The sequence below is a fragment of the Hemitrygon akajei genome, chromosome 15 (assembly GCF_048418815.1).
Source record: "Hemitrygon akajei chromosome 15, sHemAka1.3, whole genome shotgun sequence".
Lineage (NCBI taxonomy): Eukaryota > Metazoa > Chordata > Chondrichthyes > Myliobatiformes > Dasyatidae > Hemitrygon > Hemitrygon akajei.
This window is the reverse complement of record NC_133138.1, coordinates 59,792,053-59,807,720: the sequence shown is the minus strand read 5'-3', so window position 1 is coordinate 59,807,720 and position 15,668 is coordinate 59,792,053. Positions and strand designations below refer to the sequence as shown.

Genomic DNA, 15,668 nt, shown 5'->3' with positions numbered 1-15,668 from the left:
GTAGTAACTCTTCTTGAACCTGGTGGTACGAGTTCTGAGGCACTTGTACCTTCTACCTCATGGCAGCAGTGAGAAAAGAGCATGACCTGGGTGGTGAGGAGCTTTGATAATGGACTCCGCTTTCCTACAGCAGCTTTTCATGTACATGAGCTCAATGGCTGGAAGGATTTTACCCGTGATGTACTGAGCTGAATCCACTACCTTTTGTAGGATTTTCCACTCAAAGGCATTGGTGTTCCCACACCAGGCCATAATGCAGCCAGTCAGCACACTTTCCACCACACATCTATAGGGTATCTAAACTGAAAGCATTTGCTCATCCCTTCAATAAATAGTAATAATAATGGTAACATTACTTATAGAGCACTTTTCATATAGATGATATACTGGAATTCAAAGTGTTTTACAATGGGATAAAAGTATAAACATGAAAATATAGTGAAATATAAGATCCATATTAATGCACCATATATTTTGTCCTTTCTTTTTAATTAAACATCATTGTCAAACTAATACATTTTTAGCATCAGCCTGATTTACTGGTAAAACTCAAGTATCATCATACAAAGGTTTAATCGGCCAAATGGATAAAGTAAAGACATTTTAATCTCCTTATTGTGTAATAAACATCAAGCTGGAGATTCCAAAGGGGTGAATAATAAGAGAAATGGAAGCAATGTGATTATCATAGTGTTGATTGTGTTTCTTTACTGTTTTACTTTTAACAGGATTTGAATATCTTTCAAAATCTCAACAGAAGGCAATATGAACACGTACTCCATCTGATGGAAATTGCGATCATTGCTACAGACTTGGCACTATATTTCAAGTACTGACATTTTGAGAATACTTTATTATATAGTTAGATTTTGGTTTTGCTATTTTTATTATCATAATCAATTAAATGCAGCTCAATTGGTTTAAAATACAATAGTCAATGAATATGTCCTGTTAATATTTTTATTACATGACAGAAAACGGACAATGTTTCAAAAGATAGTCGACTTGTCTGAAACATACGAGAACTTTGAAGAATGGGTACAATTTATGATCCTGCAGACAACAAGGAAAGAGATTATTATGTAAGCTCATGTTTAGTGATTTTATTTGTGGAATCATTTTTAAATTCCAAAATATATTATAAATTTTTGATGGAAGAACGCTGGTTCAATTAAATTTGTACAATTATGAAAATAATGCCATTAGAATTTTTGCTATACTTTTTCTTCTGTGCTTACCACGTTTAGCTTATCATGCTTTGTGAGAATTGTTACTGATTGCTGTTGTGTTCAATCTCATTAATTAAGGGCCATGATGATGACTGCATGTGACCTGTCTGCCATCACAAAACCATGGGAAATACAGAGCAAGGTACATATATTTCATTATTCACGCCTGATTTAGTTTACGTTCTGTAGGATAATCTGCTAAGGCATTCATTAGTACTATAAGTTAGAATTATCACAGTAAGGTTTCATTTAAAACATGGTACCTACTTATATCAATCTTACCTAGTAATCAACACACTGGCAGTGACTGGAATTTACATTTTGAATCATAAACCTTTGTCCCAACATGTCACGATAATCTGCATTTCAACATGGTGGTTGATTCAAACTAGACAGAGGTAGGGTTAAGATTCTGAACACAAACTTTCAAGCATTCTTAAATATAGAAATTTTGGCAGAAAACTGGAGCAAGGCCAAGAAAATATTTCTTCAGAAATAGGTAAGCGAGTAATTCATCCTTCATAGACTTGCAGGATTCACAAAATAGGATAAAAATTATCTGCGGAGTCATTGGTAATTTGGGAATACTCTGCATGTGTATGGAAAAAGAAGAAAAAATATATATATATTAGCAGCTTCTAAATTCAATCTCTATAAAGGTTTTACTTCCTCCTATCAAACTCACCTTCATTGTTGATTATGAAAAGGGTTAGGAACCCACATTGACTCCTCTTTCTCAGGTGCTTAACTAGCAGCAGATGAAATGAGATAAATCAGGGGAGAAGTGGAAGTTCACAGTACATGAAAATGCAGTGTGCAAACAACATGACACATTCAGCGAAAGCATTCAAATAGCAGCTGAAGAGAGGAAGTACGTGAGAAGAAAAGTATATGTTTGTTACTATTCTCCTTACAAAAGTATAACAAATAGATTGTTCTTCTGAGAAAAGATTCATGATAAATAGGCAGGCAGTAGCAGTTCAACTCTAGATTTCCACCATCTTGTCACGATGGAGATTATTAGCTCAAAGCAAAAGGCATCCATTGAATGTTTTCCGTTACCCAAAATATCCCAAATTTACTGATAGGCATTAAATTACTAGAGTTCCCATTCCAAATCTTTGCCATAATTCTACTTTATGTAAGTCATCATGACCAGATTATTTCCTGGCACTACTGAATGAGGAAAGCTCAGTGAATTAGCTTTTTCAGTATTTTCAGTACTCAATAATCCCATTAATAACCAATAATTAGATAAAGGACTAAGCATCTCCCGCATGTTATTAAAATGTGCAAGTGTTTTAAATAACTCTTTATGCTACATTAAAATTAATAGGAGCTGTTGAACTATAATAAAAAAAATCTAATATTTCTTTCTTCCATTTAAGGTAGCTCTTTCTGTGGCAGCTGAATTCTGGGAACAGGGAGATTTAGAACGGACAGTTTTAGAGCAGCAGCCAATTGTAAGTTTTGAATAACTCAAAGTACAAATAATTTTAAATGTACATATACTTCCTTCTAAGATATTTCAATAAGATTTTTATTGTGATCGGCACTTTGTAGGTTGCAATTTAATGAATCTCTAAAGAATGTTTTCTAAAGATCTTGAAATAACTGGCAAATGTCCAAATTAACACATTTTTAATCATAAATTGTTTCTTACTATTTAAAATGTTTCCTTGTATTTTTTATTCTTTCAGCCTATGATGGACAGAAACAAAGCTGATGAACTTCCAAAACTTCAAGTTGGTTTCATTGACTTTGTGTGCACTTTTGTGTACAAGGTAAAGAACCGAGGTAGTGACCGTACCCAAGGATAGATGTACCACAGAACCAAGAATAGTACAACACAACACAAGCCCTTCGGTTGTGCTGACCTTTTAACCTACTCCAAGATCAATCTAATATTATCCTTCTATGTAGCCCTCCATTTTTCATTCATTATGTTCTTATCTAAAAGTCTCTTAAATATTGCTAATGTATTTTCCACTCCTAAGCATTGCGTTTAAAAAAAAACTCCAACATCTCTCCTGTAATATCCTCTAATCACCTTAAAATTATGCCCTCTTGTAATAGCCATGATCGTGAAAGGAAAATGTCTCTGCTGGAACACTCTGCTCATGCCTCTTATCATTTTACACACCTTTATCAAGTCACCTCTCATTCTCCTTCGCTCCAAAGAGTAAAGTCCTAGCTTTCTCAAGTTATCCTAATCAGACATGCTCTCCAATCCAGGCAGCAGCCTTTTCACTTTTTCTACAGCTTCTATATCCTTTCTAAGATGAATTGAACACAATAGTCCAAGTGTGGTCAAACCAGAGTTTTATAGAGCTGCACCATGAGAGCTTTGCCTCTTGAACTCAATTCTCCCAATTAATGACGGTCTGCACACCATATGCCATACACCATCAATTGTGTAACAACTTTGCAGGGTCTATGGACAAGACCATAAGACATAGGAGCAGAATTAGGCCATTCAGCCCATCGAGTATGCTCTGCCATTCCATCATTTTTATTGTCCCTCTCAACCCCATTCTCCTACCTTCTCCGCATAACCTTTGAGGCCCTGTTTATTCAAGAACCTATGACACTCTGCCTTAAATATACCTAATCAGAATCAGCTTTAGTATCACTGGCATATGTCAAGAAATTTATTATCTTGTGGCAGCAGTACAATGCAATACATAATCATAGAGAAAAAAGACATGAATTACAATAAGAATCTATATATTAAATAGTTAAATTAAATAAGAAATGCAAAAATATATATGTATTTTAAATATATTGGGGTAGTGTTCATAGGTTCGAAGTCCTTTAAGAAATCGGATGGCTGAGGGGAGGAACTGTTCCTAAATCACTGAGTGCGTGCCTTCAGGCTCTCTGGCCTCCTTCCTGATGGTGGCAATAAGAACAGGGCATATCCTGGGTGATGGGGTCCTTAAAGAGGCATTGCTCAAAGTTTTCCTGGATTCTATGAAGACTAGTGCCCATGATCGTGATGACTAAGCTTACAAGTCTCTGCAGCTTATTTTGATCCTGTGCAGTAGTGCCCCCCCCACCTGTCTAGTAAACCAGAGGGTGATGATGCCAGTTAGAATGCTCTCCATGGTATATCTGTAGGAATTTGCAACTTGGCCTGCACACATGTCTGTGGCAATGAATTCCACAGACTCACCACCTTCTAGCTAAAGAACATTTTCTTCACCTCCATTCTAAATGGATATCTGAGGCTGTGCCCTCTGGTCCTAGACTCTCTCACTATAAGAAAGATCCTCTCCACATCCACTCTATCTAGGCCTTTCAGTATTCAATAGGTTTCAATGAAATCCACCTCCCCCGCCCCCCGCACCCCACATTCTTCGGAACTCCAGCAAGTACAGGCCCAGAGCCATCAAACACTCCTCATATATTAATCCTTTAATTTCCAGAATCATTCTCATGAACCTCCTCTGGATCTTCTCCAATGCCAGCACATCTTTTCTTAACTATTGGATCCAAAATTGCTCACAATACTCTAAGTGCAGTCTAACCAAAGCCTTGCAAAGCCTCAGCATTACATCCTTGCATTTATATTCTAGTCCTTTCCTTGCCTTCCTTACCACTGACTCAACCTGCAAGTTAATCTTTAGGGAATCCTGCACTAGGACTCCCAAGTCCCTTTGCAACTCTGATTTTTGAATTTCCTCCCCATTTGGAAAATAGTCCACACTTTATTCCAAAGTGCATGGCTATGCACTTCCAAGAACTATATTCCATCTGTCACTTCTTTGCTCATTTTACCAACCTGTCTAAGTCCTTCTGTAGACACCCTGTTTCCTCAATATTACCTGCACCTCCACCTGTCTTTGAAATGACTACAAACTTGGTGACAAAGGCACCAATTCCTTATCTGAATCATTTACATATAATGGAGAGTGGTAGCTGTGTGGAACGAGCTTCCGGTAGAAGTGGTAGAGCCAGGTTCGATTTTGTCATTTAAAAACAAATTGGATAGGTGTATGGACAGGAAGGGAATGGAGGGTTATGGGCTGAGTGCAGGTAGGTGGGACTAGGTGGAAGTAAGCATTCGGCACGGACTAGAAGGGCCGAGATGGCCTGTTTTCGTGCTGTAATTGTTATATGGTTATATGGTTAATGTGAAACAAGGACCCCAAGATCCTTCCAGATTTCTCCTGGTGTAATTGAACTGTGGGACAATCAAAGGGAAGTTAATAAGCACAAGAGAGAAGATGGGCTACAGGAAAGTAGTTGAGAGAATGAGATTGATGGGATAGCCTGGATGAGCTTAACAACCTCTTTCTATGTTGCAAAGAAATATGAGTTCATTTTTAGTAATAAACTGGAAAGGGATTAATAATTTACTTGATACTTGATACCTTAATTGAAATATTCCCCATTCCCAACTCCAAGATTTGCTTAGGTGTGACACAACACATAATAGAGTTTACTTGCTTTGTTAAACTAGTTACCCTGTTTTGGCTCATATGAACTAGCAAAGAACTATCTCCATTAAATTGTATGTATATCTTGCAATGGTGTACACTGCAGATGGATTCTTGCACAGAACCAATGCATCTCATATATTTTGCAGATATGTTCATCATGATTATTATATTTAGTCTGGCTGCATTTACGTCTCAATTGATGCTGTGACATTTCACAAAATTGCACTACAAATAATTGTGGTCAGTATTAATTTATTGCATAGCAAAATTATGCAAACAATTTAACCTGATAGACTTTTATAATATTGGAAAATAATTTTAAAGTACTGACGGAAGAAAATAAGTAATTTAGAATTTGGCTAATTCTGGTGTTCCTTCTAAAATATGGCATTCAGACAGGCCTTATAAAATAGGCTGAAACTGTAAGTCTGAGGAAGATATTTTACCAAGATCAGCCCAACAGCCCGTAATTGAGCTACTCCTGAATGTATGCTAATCTAAAGCATGTAAGATCCTGAGAGATCCCAGCTTCCTTGCTGGCTTCTCTTGATGGGAGAGCACCAGAATGCACAGGCTTGTCAGCCCTTAAGTTGAGTAATCTGCCTGCTGAACCTTTGCTGGGTCAGCAAGGTGAAGGTTCTGTTAAAACTTTTTGATGATATCAGCTGGCAGGGGAAAAGTAAACACATTTTCATTCAATTTAGTTATTTAAAATATGTTAAACATTTTAAATAAGATTGTATCTTATTTTGAATAGTTATTTTAAAAGTATTTTAGTCCTGAGAGCTTCTTGGTGTATTTTAAGCATCAAATTCATCCACAAATATTTAAAGTGAACTGCAGACAGTGCCTCACTGGCTATAAAAGCTATCCTGAGAGTACAGATGGTCAGCTGCACTGTGAGGGTCTCTAGGCCTCGCCTATAGCTTAGAACTTGCCTCTCAGAGAAAAGCTATGTCTAGACCTCAGCGAGAAGTGGCACTAGGGGCAGGTGGCCAAGCTTGTAGTGCCAGAAGGTCAGCACAATTTTGTCAGAGATCAAAAATAAACAAAGAAAAATGGCTTAATTAATTATTAAGCCATTTGTTCCGTATCTTCCGTAATCTATCGCAATAATAGTTTCCGGCAGTATTAACAAACAGTACGTAATTTAACAATAACAGAAAGCAACAGCATGTTCAATAGAAGTTATGGTCTTTGTCTAGAAAATCATTTGTTTTCTGGCATAAATTCAATAATGTGACTCACCTTTAATGGAATTCTTCAATAACTATATAATAAGATCACAGAGAACAACTGTTGTCACAGTTGTGTAAATGTTTCTCATTTTAAAGACATTGGCCCAAGTCTTTTGGGCTCCAGCAAGCAATCAGTCACCTACTCAATAAACCTGTCCTTGTATAGAATATAGTGTCAAGTTCCACAGGCAGGCTGACTGAGAGCTGAACTCCTCAACATCTTGGCTACATTAACAACTTGTCAAGTCTGCATTAATGGTTGACAAAATTATAAAGGATTGAAAGTTTGTCAATGTCTCTGGTATCTGCAGGCATTTCAAAAGATTCACAGACTATTAACGACTAAGCACTTTTAATTTTTTTCAAAAACATTTAGACAGACATTGAACACTAGAAGTTAATTAAAACCATTAAGTTCCAATTGATTCAGTTAAACAATTAAAAAAGGACTTTATAGGACAGATGCTTCGTTGCCAGAGTCCATATGAAGCATGCCTTCAGAGAAAATTGATGAAAGATCATCTGCCTGAAATGATAATTCAGTTTATACCCCTCTAGATACTGCCTGACCTGGCAAATGTAATCTCTCAGTTCAGGTGACATTCTAATAAATCTCATTTGACCCTTCTCCAGACTCTCTGTATACCTTTTCTTAAAATGTGATGTACAGGGAGGACAGCAAGGAGTTACATGATGAAAGAGGTGGTGGAGCAGAGGTAAAGAGTGGTAAAGGCATTTAATGGATAGTGGAAGATGGGTCTGGAGAAAGAGATAAATTATAGAAGTCAAATAAGTGTGACTTTACCAACAGGTAAGGAAATAATAAAAGGCAAAATGAAGCTTATGATTGTTTGAAATGTGAGGCACAGAAATGTCTGATGATTCAAATTTATTGAAAGAAATATTCAGTTCAGAAGGATATAATGTACCTAGCTGGAACATGAGAAACTGCTGCTTGAGCTTGTGTTATGTTTTGCTGGAGCAATGCGGAAGTCCAACTATAGAGAGGGAGTGTGATTTGAACATTAAAGTGACCAGCAACATGTTAGGGTTATTCAGCAAAGCAGTCACCCCTTTTCCACATTATTTTCATATTTCTCTGTGATGTAGAAGAAGGGAATTTGGCCTTTTGTGTCAATGTTGCCTCTAACAGCATTATCAATCACCACACCCTACCCCTGCAACTGTTTCCCTGTTACCTCTCACCTGCCCATTAAAAACCTAATGTTTCCTTCACCACAATCAACATCCACAATCGCCAATTAACCCTCCACCCAACTCAACTTTGGAATGCGGCATTACAAGAATAACCAGGAAAAAACCAGAAGTCACAGCGAGAACACAGAAACTCCACACAGACATTGCTAGAGATCAGATCTGATTGCAGGAGCCCTGAGAAATCAGCTCTAGTGTTGCTGCACTGTACGGCCTCTGTGTGGAGGTACTGTCCCCGGTGTGGAGGTACTGTCCTCGGTATGGAGGTGCTGTCCTCAGTGTGGAGGTACTGTCCTCAGTGTGGAGGTGCTGTCCTCAGTGTGGAGGTACTGTCCTCAGTGTGGAGAGGCTGTCGTTAGTGTGGAGGTGCTGTCCTCAGTGTGGAGGTACTGTCCTCAGTGTGGAGGTGCTGTCCTCAGTGTGGAGGGGCTGTCGTTAGTGTGCAGGGGGCCAGACTGTTAACAGTAAAAATTGTATAATAAATTGGAAGAAATACAAGTAAAGTATTGTTTTAACTTTAAATAGTTATGTGAGAAAAGAACTGCAAAGGGAGCTCCTCATTCTGAAAAGGGACAAAAAGATGAGAACAACAAAACCAAACACAACTGTAGGTCCTGTCAATTCCAGTCTGGGTAAAGATGGAGAAGATGGGACCGTGCCCTTTTTCCAGTTTTTTAGTCTAAACTACTACTTTTTATGACTTGCATATCCGTACTGGAAGAATAGTGGGTTCTGTTTAGACACTTGTTTTGATGTCTAACTTCCCAACAACGTGTATCACATCGCACTTACTGATCCTGACATATTTTAGATGTGTAATTAATGAATGTGGTGAACTAACAATGGTATTTCCATTTAATTAGGAATTCACTAGGTTTCATTCTGAGATTGAGCCCATGTACAGAGGCATCCTGAACAACAGAAAGGAGTGGAAAGCACTGGCTGATGAACACGAGGCAAAAGTGAAAGCGATTGAGGAAGAGAAACAGCGGAAGGAAGAAGAAAAAGCAGCAAAGCAAGGTGAGACATCTGAACATGAATTAGTAAAGAGAAAGATGCATTGAACTGGTTAGATAATGAAGGGCAAGAGTAGGTCCATCTAAAGCATTGACAATAACACGGACCAGTTAGGCTGAGCAACCTACTTATAGGTTTAAAATCTGTCTATAGCATAATAATTTAATGCAATTCATTTTTTCATTTTTTCCTACCCCTCCTCTCTTCTTCTATTCTCCATTCTGGCCTTTCACCTCTTCTTAACTGCCCATCACTTCCCCCTGAGACCACTCCTTCTTCCCTTTCTTCTTTGGTCCACTCTCCTTTCCTATCAGATTCCTTCTTCTCCAGCCCTTTATCTTTCCAATTCACTTGGCCTCACTTATCGCCCTCTAGCTATTCTCCTTCCCCTCTCCCCCACCTTTTTATTCTGGAGTCTTCCCATTTCCTTTTCAGCTCAGAAGGGCCTCAGCCCAAAACGTCGACTGTTTATTCATTTCCATAGATGCTGCCTGACCTGACAAGTTCCTCCAGCATTTTGTTTGTGTTGCTTCATTTTTATAATGTCTTACATAAGACATATAGGACAAGATTTCCACTGTTCGTGTATCCAAAATCTGCCCCACAGTTTACAAAGAGAAGAAGGATAATTCCTAGAAAAGTCAGAGGGAGGAGACAATTCTATAGAAGGTGAGGGGGTGGAGAATTTTGACCCCAGTATGAATTGCTGGTAGTCGGCTGGTGGCATAGTGGCATCAGCGCTGGACTTCGGAGCAAAGGCTCCCGAGTTCGAATCCGGCCGGCTCCCTTGCACGCTTTCCATCCGTGCTGGGTCAAGCATCGAACTAGCAACTCGGCCTCGTAAAAATAAGAAAGCCTGCGAAAAAAACGCTGTCACGATGGCGTCCTGATGACTCCACTAAGAGTTAAGGACTTTCTTCTTCTTCATGAATTGCTGGGGCAGATTCTTAAAAATGTTAAAAGGGACTTCATCTCGCAGGTCCTTTGCCCGGTCGTTTGCAGGTGGAAAGAAGTCCAAAAGTGGCAGATAGCCTCTTTTGATTTGATAAAACCCCACTTTTCACCTTGAACAGGCCTATTAATGTCTCAGCAATATTTCAGCCACCCAGTGGAAAGCTGTCAGTATCATTATGGCTGCTGCAATAAAACTAACAGGATGCTTAGAACTTTCAAGCTGCCAGTGGTACATACCTTCTGTTTAAAAGGCTTAAACATTCATTCTATTTTGTGTTTAAAAGATTATAAACTTTCAGAGTGGAAATGGAGGACCAAATATTTTGGGATTCTGACAAGATTTGGTTTATCTGCATTATAAACAATATTTGTAAGACAAGTTCATAAATTACAATTTTAAACCCGTAACAAAAAAATTAATGCAAAATGCTATTTTCATTCTTTCTCAAACTGCAGCAGCCATTGCATCACAAAAGGGACAAAGTTCTCAGTCTTCAACGTGTCAGCTCTTGTAAAGTGCGGCAGAAAGAAACCATGAACAAGCATTTTGAAGTCTTCACGGGCACTTTGACATTTGGAGAAACAGTCGGCTGTTTCAAAACAAATTGTATCTCTGAATATGGGAGTTAATATACAGTTAAGCATGCCAGATATAGTTAAAAAAATGAACCTCATAGCGCATCTATAAAAAATCATTTTTATATTTGCTGCAAACAAATTGTTAATGAGTAATTGTATAAACTGTAAGACACCAAATTAAAATCCCTGTGTAAAAGAAAGACGATAAGTAGCTTTGGACATTTTAGTGAGTAACAACATGATTATGTATCAATTTTTGAGAATTAGAACTTCTTACTGAGGTATAGATTTTTACGGTACTTTTAAGTTTATGACTCTTGCTTGGGATTTTCACATTAAGACTTTACGTCTGTCGATCTCAAAAACTCCTATATTGGTAACTGGTTTAATAATGTCACAAGTACCAAAATACGGGGAAAGGCTCTGAGTTGCAAGCCCTCTGGATAGCTCATTACAAACATAAGTACATTCTGGTCGTACAAAAGGAAAAGCAATGACAGAGTGCAGGATATAATGTTACGGTTACAGAGAAAGTGTAGTTCAGCTAAATAGGTAAGATGCAAGACCCATAATGAGGTAGACTAAGAGATCAAGAGTTCATCTTTATTGTACAGGGTGTCTATTCTTAACTATCTCAGTCTTTAGTCTCCTGTAATCAAAAGAAAATAAGTCTAATCTATGGAGTGAGTGAGTGGAATATGAATGTGAAGTGTTCTACAACAACATGGGACGATTGCAACGACTGACCTTTCACATTTTACTGGTTTCTTGGGCCTAAGCTTTAATAGGCTGAGTCTGAATTTTATCAGAGTGGAAAATAAGATGAGAGAAAACTTTATATCCCTACCTACCACATCAGCATGGTTTTACTGTTGTAAACATAATCTCTCACAACAGCATGAAGAACAATATAAATAAGATGATAAGCCAGAAAGTAACGGCTTCTCTTTGATCTGCATACTGTGCCTGGGAATTGTTCCCAGAGCACAAAACAGGAAAAATTGACAGCACAGTTTATTCCTGTCTGTTTACAACACGAGTCCACAGTTCTAGTTGCATATTACTTTTGTAAAGTTTTTAGCTAGCAAATGAAGTTGAAGATGGTTGCTCAGAGGCTGTACTTGATCTGGTATTGGGAAATGAATCTGGTCAGATGTCAGGTCTCTCAGTGGGAGAGCATTTTGGAGATAGTGATCACAATTCTATCTCCTTTACCATAGCATTGGAGAGGGATAGGAACAGACGAGTTAGGAAAGCGTTTAATTGGAGTAAGGGGAAATATGAATCTAACAGGCAGGAACTTGGAAGCATAAGTTGGGAATAGATGTTCCTAGGGAAATGTAAGGCAGAAATGTGGCAAAGGTTCAGGGGATATTTGCGTGGCATTCTGCATAGGTACGTTCCAATAAGACAGGGAAAGGATAGTAGGGTACAGAGACCGTGGTGTACAAAGGCTGTTGAAAATCTAGTCAAGAAGAACAGTAAAGCTTACAAAAGGTTCAAAAAACTAGGTAATGATAGAGATCTAGAAAATTATAAGGCTAGCCGGAGGAGCTTAAGAATGAAATTAGGAGAGCCAGAAGGGGCCATGAGAAGGGCTTGGTGAGCAGGATTAAGGAAAATCCCAGGGCATTCTACAAGTATGTGAAGAGCAAGAGGAGAAGATGTGAGAGAATAGGACCGAACAAGTGTGACAGTGGAAATGCGTGTATGGAACCGGAGGAGACAGCAGAGGTACTGAATGAATACTTTGCTTCAGTATTCACTACAGAAAAGGATCTTGGCAATTGTAGGGATGACTTAGAGTGGACTGAAAAGCTTGAGTATGTGGACATTAAGAAAGAGGATGTGCTGGAGCTATTGGAAAGCATCAAGTTGGATAAGTCACCGGTACTGGATGAGATGTACCCCAGGCTACTGTGGGAGGAGAGGGAGGAGATTGCTGAGCTACTGGCAATGATCTTTGCATCATCAATGGGGACGGGAGAGGTTCTGGAGGATTGGAAGGTTTCAGATGTTATTCCCTTATACAAGAAAGGGAGTAGAGATAGCCCAGGAAATTATAGACCAGTGAGTCTTACTTCAGTGGTTGGTAAGTTGATGGAGAAGATCCTGAGAGGCAGGATTTATGAACATTTGGAGAGGTATAATATGATTAGGAATAGACAGCATGGCTTTGTCAAAGGCAGGTCGTGCCTTATAAGTCTGTCTGAAATTTTTGAGGATGTGACTAAGCACATTGATGAAGGTAGAACAGTAGATGTAGTGTATATAGATTTCAGCAAGGCATTTGACAAGGCACCCCATGCAAGGCTTATTGAGAAAGTAAAGAGGCATGAGATCCAAAGGGATCTTGCTTTGTGGATCCAGAATTGGCTTGTTGCCCACAGAAGGCAAAGAGTGGTTGTAGATGGGTCATATTCTGCATTGAGGTCGGTGACCAGTGGTGTGCCTCAGGGATCTTTTCTGGGACCCCTTCTCTTTGTGATTTTTATAAATGACCTGGATGAGGAAGCTGAGGGATGGATTTGTAAATTTGCTGCTGACACAAAGGTTGGGGGTGATGTGGATAGTGTGGAGGACATTAATGGGATGCAAAACTGGACTGATAAGTGGCAGATGGAGTTCAACCCAGGTAAGTGTGAGGTGGTTCATTTTGGTAGGTCAAATATGATGGCAGAATATAGTATTAATGGTAAGACTCTTGGCAGTGTGGAGGATCAGAGGGACCTTGGAGTCCGAGTCCATAGGACACTCAAAGCTACTGTGCATGTTGACTCTGTAGTTAAGAAGGCATACGGTGCATTGGCCTTCATCAACCGTGGGATTGAGTTCAAGAGCTGAGAGGAATGTTACAGCTATATAGGACCCTGGTCAGACCCCACTTGGAGTACTGTGCTCAGTTCTGGTCACCTCACTATAGGAAGGTGTTGAAACTATAGAAAGGGTGCAGAGGAGATTTACAAGGATGTTGCCTGGATTGGGGAGCATGCCTTATGAGAATAGTTTGAGTGAACTCGGCTGTTTCTCCTTAGAGCGACAATGAGAGGTGACCTAATAGAGGCGTATAAGATGATGAGAAGCATTGATCATGTGGCTAGTCAGAGGCTTTTTTCCAGGGCTGAAATGGCTAACACGAGAAAGCACAGTTTTAAGGTGCTTGGAAGTAGGTACAGACGGGATATCAGGGGTAAGTTTTTTTTATGCAGAGAGTGGTGAGTGCGTGGAATGGGCTACTGGCGACGGTGGTGGAGGCAGATATGATAGGATCTTTTAAGAGACTCCTGGATAGGTATATGGAGCTTAGAAAAATACAGGGCTCTGGGTAACCCTTGGTAATTTCTAAAGTAAATACATGTTCGACACAGCATTATGGGCCGAAGGGCCTGTATTGTGCTGTAGGTTTTCTATTTTTCTATGTAAATACCTATCCTGCACTGTGTTGTTCTCATACACTTCCTAATTATCAAAAGAAGTTGGTATTTTTAAAAATCTATCATACTAAATGTTCCAGCAAGTTTTAAAATTTTCATTTAAAGTAATTACAAATGTATAAATAAATGATTAGAAATCAGAAAACATTAAATAATGTTCTAATGATTGTAGTTCATAGCTTTGTATATGAATTAATAGAACAGATGTGATTAACATTGTGATGGGTATTCACTTACCACGGCCCAAGAGGCTTATTGCGATCCTCAGCTTTCCAGCAAGGCAGCACATAACCTTTCCAAAGGGTCAGAGTTGTCTGTGACAAAATTAAGCTTCTAACCAATATTCCTTGCTCAACCTCTTGTTGTAAGCAAGTAAACAGTGAGGTCTTGTAGGCTCATGTTTAATGGGGTTATGTTCATTGGCCTGCATCAAACCAAGATAAGTTATTTGCACCATTGTAAATGAGTTTAAGCTGGCAGACGAGACTGATATTATCACATGGCATAACAAAGGTGGTCATAGTTATTGATATAGTTGGGATATTTGTGTACTCGAAGAGTCTGGTCTCACAGTATTAATTTTAGAAGTCTGGGATCTCTGTCCCTTGAAGCTTTTAGATCATCTGTGTGAATTACTTTGCCCAGCAAAGGTATCTGAAAAACATCATCTGCAGATAATGTCGACTAGTAGCAAAACAATGTAAATGCTATAAAACAGTGGGGATTGTTAGGAATGACAAGGGGAATGACAGAAAGACAGGGTTACAGCAAAAACAGCTAGTGTTCATTCTTCAACTTGGGTTTCTGTGATGAGCAACTTGTTTTTCTGTAACTCGTTACTATGTTCTTTTAGTTTGTCAGAATTGTGCTCATGTTTGGAAATCCTTTGTAGTTTATAAAGCTTTTGTAATTCAAAAATCTTTCAATAATCCTCTGTCTTAAATGTATGTTAAAAACTATTTGTCTGAATTTAGAAGTGTATCCTTAAAAATAAAATAAACTGTCTTTAAAGCGCTTAGTTAGCTGCAAGTATCTCCTTGTAGAGAGAGGTAACCTATCACGCAATTAGCAGGTAGTCGCAGAAGAGTGGGCGGTTACAGTATAACCTCCCTCTAGTGATGGTACCTATAGATTATGTGGAAATATAGCTTAAAATCTCCTTATCAGTTTAGGGCTTTGCAGACTCTGAATCCAATACCATCACAACATATATTCAGACTTGGTGCTTAACTTTGTTTCATTGTATAATATTAAATAAATTTTAGTTTAAATTACACACATTTTCTTGTCATTTGTTGGTATTTATTGCTTACAAAGATTTTAGGGATTCTTAAACTTCTGCCAATATAAGGAGTTGAACATTTACTAACCTTTTGTCATGTGATCAAGCAGTGTGCAGACTTTTTTTATAGTGAAATTTCTAAAGTGCATCTGCACTTGGGTACCACACAAACTAAGATTTACACAGACCTCCATTTATTATATGTGGTCAGTCTTATTTAAATTATCCAGTAATAATTCAATCGTTTTGACCTTACAGAATGGAGAATAGGGCAA

At 38.5% G+C, this 15,668-nt stretch overlaps 1 protein-coding gene across 2 annotated transcripts in view; it reads left to right on the top strand.

The window, feature by feature from the left end:
- pde6a (phosphodiesterase 6A, cGMP-specific, rod, alpha) overlaps nucleotides 1-15,387 on the top strand; it is a 55,243-nt gene extending 39,856 nt beyond the window's left edge. Inside the window, exons 16-22 of one of the 2 annotated variants that reach the window (XM_073067651.1) lie at nucleotides 729-829; nucleotides 975-1,082; nucleotides 1,308-1,371; nucleotides 2,618-2,692; nucleotides 2,930-3,013; nucleotides 8,991-9,147; nucleotides 10,558-15,387. In XM_073067651.1, coding sequence (XP_072923752.1) covers nucleotides 729-829; nucleotides 975-1,082; nucleotides 1,308-1,371; nucleotides 2,618-2,692; nucleotides 2,930-3,013; nucleotides 8,991-9,147; nucleotides 10,558-10,613 — 645 coding nt within the window. In that variant the 3' untranslated portion in view covers nucleotides 10,614-15,387. Of the gene's footprint in view, nucleotides 1-728; nucleotides 830-974; nucleotides 1,083-1,307; nucleotides 1,372-2,617; nucleotides 2,693-2,929; nucleotides 3,014-8,990; nucleotides 9,148-10,554 lie in introns of both variants that reach the window. The other variant, XM_073067650.1, reaches the window with a different exon arrangement.
- The last annotated feature ends 281 nt before the right edge of the window (nucleotides 15,388-15,668 follow it).